Raw genomic sequence first — 8,547 nt, 5'->3', positions numbered from 1 at the left:
CCTATAAGCAAAAGGAGTTCGTACTTTCACAGGCACGGAGCCTGAAAGACTCAGACACATATTGTGATGTGTACGTGCGTGAGGACTTTTCCGAAACAGTGCAGGAGAAGAGAAGACGGCTTCTGCCCACCCAACGGGACCTGCGGCAGAGAGGCTACAAAGCAACCCTGTAGTACGACAAGCTGATGACCAATGAAGCCGTCTTCGTCTTTGATGTCTCCAGCGGCAGTGTCATCAGGCAGGAGCGCTTCAGGCGGAGACCCACGGGACCAGCGCAACGCGGGGGAACCAACCCTCAGCCGTCAAGTCACAGTAACCCCCCACGCACTTTGCAAACCCCGTCCCAACACCCAACACCTTCATCGACCCCGTCCCTACCCCAACCCTCACCACCACGACAACGCACTGAGCCACCAGGGATGCAGCCGACGACGGAGGAGCTCCCGCCTCAACAGTCATCGCGGATGGGTGGCGGCCACAGAGCGCCGCCCCCCGACCGCATGGAGCCCGTCCAACCCCACGCAGACGGAGGACAGCGGAGTCCAGTGCAGCGTGCAGACGGCGACCCACCCTACGACAGCCAGCGGGACCCGGCACGGGACTCGCCCCAACACGTCCTCTCGTCCCACGACTTCCCAGCGCTGCCCCATCGGCCGCCCCAGTCCCCTGTTGCCAGCCCCTCCACCTCCAGCGCAGATGGCTTTACTCCCCTTTGGCGTGACGCTGACCATAGGGACACCCTTGCGGGCAGGGGGCGGGGTAGAGGCTCTCCGACGACCAGCAGTCACCCTCACGACAGTGGCGGGCGCGGCGGGGATCTGGGTGGCGTACCGAGGGCATGGCTAGACGGCGGCGGTGATGGAAACACGGCCACAGCCGAACCTCCAGGCGTGATGACGCGCAGCAGGCTACAGACGGGCTCCACCTCTGGAACTCCCCGTGGACCAAACCACGGCACCAAGACGCAGCGCCAAGGTCGTATCGACATCATGCTTGGCGGCGGCAACAGAGCGCCTGTTCCTGGGATGCAGGGTGATCCTGACCCCGGCACTCTCCGGCGTCAGGGCCGCAGCGCCGACAAGCAGAGAGACAACAGCAGCATGTGACGGTGCGGCAACGATAGGCCAAACAACGCACCGAGAGATAGTGCAAAGGGTATCATTCGTTTCCTGAGTTGGAACATCGATGGACTCGCAACGAAAATAGCAGACCCCGATTTCGTGAGTTATATACACAACTTTAACGTCGTTTGCCTAGTTGAAACGTTCCTGGATAAATCGTTCATTTTGAGTAACACGTTCTGCGACTTTGTAGTATTTTCGAGCTCGGCTGTCAAACTGACTGACAAAGGCCGTAGGTCAGGTGGGGTCATTATACTGGTAAAAAAGGAAATAGCTAAATTGTTTGATGCGATTGAGGTAACGTACGATCACATGGTCTGTCTCAAAATATCGAAGACACTGTGGAATCTGGACAAAGATGTTATATACCTAGCTGCGTATATCCCTCCCCAAACTTCACCGTACTATGATACCTCCCAGGCCAAATGTCACATTGAACAAACTGAACTATGTATGTTAGACATGTTAGAAAGATATGGAGAAGCTTACATCATCCTATGTGGGGACATGAACGCAAGAACTGGGTCCTTGCAAGCTATTGCTGACTCAGAAAATCAGTTAGACGACCCGTGCAACCATCAAGTTCTGTATAGTCCTTCTCGATTGTCAGAGGATCGGACAATTAACACGTTTGGCTGGGAACTCTTGTCGTTATGTTCTAGTTTTGGTCTGTGTCTGCTAAATGGTTTTTGCACGCCCTCTTCGTCTAAGCATTTTACATACATATCCAGACATGGAAATAGTGTACACGACTACTTTATCATCTCAGAAGAGTTATCATCCCTCTGCCTGGGCTTGACCGTCGAAGAGAGAATTGAATCCCCCCATATGCCGCTATGCTTAACACTTACAGGCCCCACTAACAAGAACACAGGGCAAACAGAAAACGAAACAAAGAAAGGGGTACGAGTTAAGATGTCATGGGATACACATAAAGAACATGAGGTAAGAGAGCTTATTGACTCGGAATCATTCGCTGGTAAACTCGAAGAGGCGGGGCAGATGATGAGTGGGGATATTGATGGATCAGTAAAGTTGTTCAACCGTGCCCTTAAGGAGGTAACTAAGCCAATGGAAATTACTGTTGAGAATGGTTCTGTTTCGGTCGGTGAGAAAAACAAATGGTTTGACTTTGAATGTCAACAGCAAAAAAGGTTGACACGAAAAGCTCTTCGAAGGTACAAGAAAAACAAGACAGCTCTTGACATGGAGAAGAGAACAGATAAAAATCAGTTTTAAAGAATGTGAAAAAGAAGCAGAGCGGTGTAAAACGGTATATTTAGATGAAAGGAAGAAGTACAACCAGCTGCTGAAAAATAAAAAGATTACATTTAAACAGAACAAAGTGTCACTTTTACTTGCCAGCATTCATGACCCCCAAAGCTTTTGGAGGGAAATTAGAAAATTCAAGAGAAAGGGAAGAAGCTCGCCTATCATTAGTAAAGATGACTGGTTTAACCATTTTAACGGCGTGTTTAATAATTTAGCTGTTGTAGCGACTCCAGTTCAGCAAACCGAGTATATCCGCGGAAGAGGTCCCGGACCTCGACATGGACGAGCTAAATAAAGATATATCTGAAGGAGAGGTAAGAGAAGCCATTAGAGGGCTGAAAAAAGGCAAAGCAACAGGTATAGATGAAATCCCAAACGAGTTGCTTCGCATCGCAGGTGATGATGTTACTACTTACCTGGTAGAGCTTTTTAACAAACTGTTCCACACAGGAACATACCCAGCTGAGTGGGCCAAAGCCATTATTCACCCAATCTTCAAAAAAGGCAACGATGAGAACCCTGACAATTACAGGGGCGTGTCGCTGCTAAGCTGTGTCAGTAAACTGTATACTGCCATCATTAACAATAGATTGACTAAGTGGGCTGAAATGAACAATGTCATGTCTGAGTCCCAAGCTGGGTTCAGAAAAGGGTATACGACAGTGGACCATATTTTGACGTTATATGCAGCTGTAAGCAAGCAACTTAAACAACACAAGAAACTGTATGTGGCCTTTGTGGACTTCCAAAAGGCGTTCGACACCGTCAAAAGAGATTTACTATGGAATGTACTGCTCAAGATCGGCATTGGGGGAAAAATGCTCCAAACACTCAGAGCAATGTACTCAAACGTATTATCTTGTGTTCGGTGTAACTCTGACTACACGGCCTTTTTTGAGTGTATGCAAGGTCTCAAACAAGGATGCTTGGCAAGCCCAATCCTGTTCTCTTTTTTGATTAACGAACTTGCGTCTGAAATGATTCTAAAAGGGAGGCATGGAATTCAACTTCTTCCGGGTGAAATTGAACTATTTATCATGATGTTTGCTGACGACATAGCATTGCTTTCAGTGACACCGGTGGGACTACAAAACCAGTTAAATATATTGCATGAAGTTGCCAACAGATTAGGTTTAAAGGTAAACAAAGAAAAAACAAAAGTGTTGGTATTTCGCAACGGTGGATACTTGTGGAAAAACGAAGCCTGGACATTTGGTCACGACAACATGTACGTTACCAACTCGTATAAATATCTCGGCTTAACCTTGACCACCAAAGTTTCCATCCAACGATGCTTTGAAGACTCTATTGTACGAGCTAAGCGTGGTGTTATCGACATTTTTAGAGTTTTGTGGAATATTGGATGTTATGATCTAAACCTTTTTTTCACACTCTTTGATACACAGATTACCCCCATATTGCTGTACGGTTCAGAAATGTGGGGTTGTTTTGATTGCTCTAACATTGAAAAGGTACACATGTTCGCATGCAAACGGATAATAGGTGTTTCCCCCCAAAGTCCCAACTGCATGGTATACGGAGAACTCGGTAGATTTCCCCTATCAGTCCTCGCTGCTACCAGATGCGTTAAATATTGGTTGCGGCTAAATCGCCTCCCCAACACAAGATATGTAAAAATGGCCCATGTGATGATGAGGAACATGGCAGACAGAGGGACAGACAATTGGTCCGCTAGGGTCAGAAACCTCCTGTGTGAAAATGGGTTTGGACATGTGTGGACGTACGGCTATGTCGGCAACGAAAAACACTTTATCAAGGCTTTTCAACAACGCCTAAAAGACTGCTTTACCCAGAACTGGCATAGTAAGCTAGAAGACAGTGAGAGGTATGACACATACAAATTGTTTAAACCTAACTTTGGAAGAGAAAAGTACCTTGACCAAATAGACAATCCATATATTCAAAAAGTGTTCACAAAACTCAGACTTGGGGTTTCACCCTTGATGTGCAACAAACAGAGATATTCTGCAAACGGTTCCCATGTTTGCCCACTTTGCAGATACCCTCACGAAAACGAGCACCACTTTCTTTTTAAGTGTCCAGTATACTCTGATATAAGAGAAACTTACCTGGGAAATGTCTTTGAAATCGGTCAACTAGAAAACTCGTCAATGCAGATACTACTAACACAAAACAAAAGTAGGTTGTGGGCACTCTCCCGGTATACATTTTATGCATTCAGGCATCGACAGCAACTGCTAGGCTAAAATGAATGTGTGTAAATGATTTTCGATCGCTATGTTTCAACCCTTAGCACTGTATTATGTACTTGTTCTTACTTGTTTGTGAGAGAGTATACATTGAATGGAAACTCTACTCCCCCCTTGTACAAACACAACAGTGTGGTTTACAATAAAATTTCTGAGTTCTGAGTTCTGAGTTCTGAGTTCTGAGTTCTCTCTCTCTCTCTCTCTCTCTCTCTCTCTCTCTCTCTCTCTCTCTCTCTCTCTCTCTCTCTCTCTCTCTCTCTCTCTCTCTCTCTCTCTCTCTCTCAGAAAGTATATTCGTACCTGGTTCATGACTGGATGGAGGATATTGCTGCACATCTATGTTGTGTTTGGATTTGCTGACATCTCTGCCAAACTGGCACGTGATCGCAGCTTTTTGACCTACTACCGCCGTGATATTTATGCAGCCTGTGGGTGCTCCTATCTGTGTGCCCATGTCTGCATTGCACTGTAAAATCCATCCGACAAAAGCTATGGCCCAAATCTGTAGGCTTAATGCTGTAAACATAAAGAATACTGGAATCAACATTGGCTGAAATTAAGATCAGACAAACACAGCGACGCACACACGCATGGATTGGCACATGTACACATGCATAGACACACACACACACACACACACACACACACACACAGCTACGCCAACACTACACACACACACACACACACACACACACACACACACACACACACACAGCTACGCCAACAATACACACACACACACACACACACACACACACACACACACACAGCTACGCCAACAATACACACACGCAAATACACACACACACACACACACACACACACACACACACACACACACACACACACAGGCGCGCGCTCGCGCTGTTCAGATTAATCACTTGGGTTTTCAATGTCAAGACTAGGCACAGCTTGGTGGTTCTTTCTTTCTTTCTTTATTTGGTGTTTAACGCCGTTTTCAACCACGAAGGTTATATCGCGACGAGGGAAAGGGGGAGATGGGATAGGGGAAAGGGGGGAGATGGGATAGAGCCACTTGTCAAGTGTTTCTTGTTCACAAAAGCACCAATCAAAAAATTGCTCCAGGGGCCCGCAACGCAGCACAATACATGACCCCACTGGGAGAATGCAAGCCTCCAGCACAAAGGACCAAACACCTCCCACACACTGCTTGACCAAAATCTCTACAAACATTGACCATACTCTATACAAGAACCACTTAACAAGGGCCAAAGGAGAAACAGAACCCGTCAGTCGCCTCATACAACATGCGGGGTGCAGAGAAATAAGGATGTGGAAAAGAAGACTTTTGGTAAGTGAAATAAAGGTGATGGATCCAGTCAGGTAGAAATAAGACAACAAGAAAAGAATTGGAAAACTGCAGGGAATAGTAGGGAGAGTTTTCTTGGAAGGAAATATAGGTGAAAGGACTGGTAAGGCAGAAATAAGACAAAAGAAGAGAAGAAACAGAACCGTTAGTCGCCTCTTACGACATGCTGGTAGCATCGGGTAAATTCTTTCTAGTCCCAACCAATATGGGACTCCCCCTAACCCGCGAGGGGTAGCTTGGTGGTAACGCTTTGAACAAATAATAGCAATGATTTAAGAAGTTTAGCTGATTTTAGTGTTGCCGCTCAACACTAACGCGATAAACAAAATCCGGGCTTGTTTTGACAAAACCTCCGAGAACCTTTTATTAAAACTCTGCTGAATACTGAACCACGCAGCAACTAAAAATACGCTCTGGGTTCAAATTAGGAAAAAGTATTGCATATGTGCAAGCATCCACGGCAGGCAAAATGTAACCATTTTTACCTTGCATTGCCATTGTTGTTTATGGACGCAGGTTGACAAATGGAAGTTGGTGACAAGGTGCTTCTTCGGAGTCAGGCTATTAATTGATCCAAGTTGATTTTCACTCCAACTCTGAAAAAAATACATGACATTAGTTTTCAAACAGTCACTCTGCAAAAGAGAATTTGAATTGAATTGAATTGAATTATTTCGCCATCTTGCATATTTCTAGTGTTGTGCCATTGTACCTACTGATGTATGTGTCGATCTCACGGATGAGATGTTTATGTGTCAAATTTGAGGGATACCCAAGTCAACTAAAATCGATGTATTTTAGCAATGACCAAGTGGGTTGCGTTGAAACTTTCAGGAATGTGTGTCTACACACGAGGCGTAGTTCAACCGTTTGAGTACACTTTCAAATCTTCACGAAATAATATTTTAAAAACTGCCACAGGTTTGTTGACTTACATCCCACATATTTTTGACTTCGCATGTATTTATGACAGATGGTTGTTTCAAGTACTGCCAAAGTTTCTTTTGAGTATAGATACTTGCCGGAATGTGCTAGTTGTGTAAACACATGAGAACAAACAACGTATTTGAAATACAGCGATTATGAATTTTAGTCGACTTTTGAGTTGATACATTACATTTTTATCAGTTTTATTTTGGGGGTACCCTTATTTGGGCGGCGGTCAAATAACCCATGTAAAGGCCATCTTTTATTGACTCACATGCGAAGCAAAAGTGAGTCTATGTACTCACCCGAGTCGTCCGTCCGTCCGTCCGTCCGGACGTCCGTCCGTCCGGAAAACTTTAACGTTGGATATTTCTTGGACACTATTCAGTCTATCAGTACCAAATTTGGCAAGATGGTGTATGATGACAAGGCCCCAAAAAACATACATAGCATCTTGACCTTGCTTCAAGGTCAAGGTCGCAGGGGCCATAAATGTTGCCTAAAAAACAGCTATTTTTCATATTTTTCCCATTTTCTCTGAAGTTTTTGAGAGTCAATACCTCACCTATATATGATATATAGGGCAAAGTAAGCCCCATCTTTTGATACCAGTTTGGTTTACCTTGCTTTAAGGTCAAGGTCACAGGAGCTCTTCAAAGTTGGATTGTATACATATTTTGAAGTGACCTTGACCCTGAACTATGGAAGATAACTGTTTCAAACTTAAAAATTATGTGGGGCACATGTTATGCTTTCATCATGAGACACATTTGGTCACATATGATCAAGGTCAAGGTCACTTTGACCCTTATGAAATGTGACCAAAATAAGGTAGTGAACCACTAAAAGTGACCATATCTCATGGTAGAAAGAGCCAATAAGCACCATTGTACTTCCTATGTCTTGAATTAACAGCTTTGTGTTGCATGACCTTGGATGACCTTGACCTTGGGTCAAGGTCACATGTATTTTGGTAGGAAAAATGTGTAAAGCATGTGAGTCGTATGGGCTTTGCCCTTCTTGTCTTAAGAGTGTTCCAGTTAGCCAAGTTGAGTGCCCTCAATAGCATACATTGAATACAACAGCACAGGAATGAATGTTTTCGTTTTGGTATGAAAATTGGTGCAATATATTTATTTTTGCACAGTTTAGGTAATCCACAAATTCTTCAACCCTGCCACCCACACCGTCCAATCATTCTCTGCACCAACAATACATGTATTGTTTTGTTTTAAAATGTTTTTGTGTTAGTTTCTATTGCAAGAGAATGTCTTTTAGCATCACAAATGCCTAAATACCCTTTTATTGGCGGCCATTTTGAAAATTGTTAAAAAACTACTGATTTCTTAATTTTTTCACGGTGGCTCTGTATCAGGTTTTGTTAAGCAAAAGCAAATGTCCATTTACGCCAAATTTGCTGTTAATCACATGAAGTGAAATATGCCTAACATACCCAACCGTTTACACTGGCGGCCATTTTGAAAAATTGTTTAAAAACTACCCATTTTTTTATTTTTCGCGATGGCTCTGTATCAGGTTTTGTTAAGCACATAAAACTCTTCATATTTGCTAAATTTGGTGTTTGTTGCATGATTTGAATGATTTTGCAACATAGGAGCCCCACTATAAGTGATTCAGAAAATTAGTTGAATCTGTATTGATTTTT

General features: G+C 44.2%; 1 protein-coding gene across 2 annotated transcripts in view; it reads right to left on the bottom strand.

Annotated features, from left to right (window-relative positions):
• LOC138974934 (uncharacterized) overlaps window positions 1–6,572 on the bottom strand; it is a 10,680-nt gene extending 4,108 nt beyond the window's left edge. For both annotated transcript variants that reach the window (XM_070347645.1, XM_070347646.1), the window contains exons 1-2: window positions 6,440–6,572; window positions 4,925–5,140 (exon numbers count right to left, since the gene is read on the bottom strand). In XM_070347645.1, coding sequence (XP_070203746.1) covers window positions 4,925–5,140; window positions 6,440–6,452 — 229 coding nt within the window. In that variant the 5' untranslated portion in view covers window positions 6,453–6,572. The remainder of the gene's footprint in view (window positions 1–4,924; window positions 5,141–6,439) is intronic.
• Window positions 6,573–8,547: the final 1,975 nt, after the last annotated feature.

This window comes from Littorina saxatilis, linkage group LG8 (assembly GCF_037325665.1).
Source record: "Littorina saxatilis isolate snail1 linkage group LG8, US_GU_Lsax_2.0, whole genome shotgun sequence".
Lineage (NCBI taxonomy): Eukaryota > Metazoa > Mollusca > Gastropoda > Littorinimorpha > Littorinidae > Littorina > Littorina saxatilis.
Note: the sequence above shows the minus strand (reverse complement) of the source record. Positions and strands in the feature narration are given on the sequence as shown.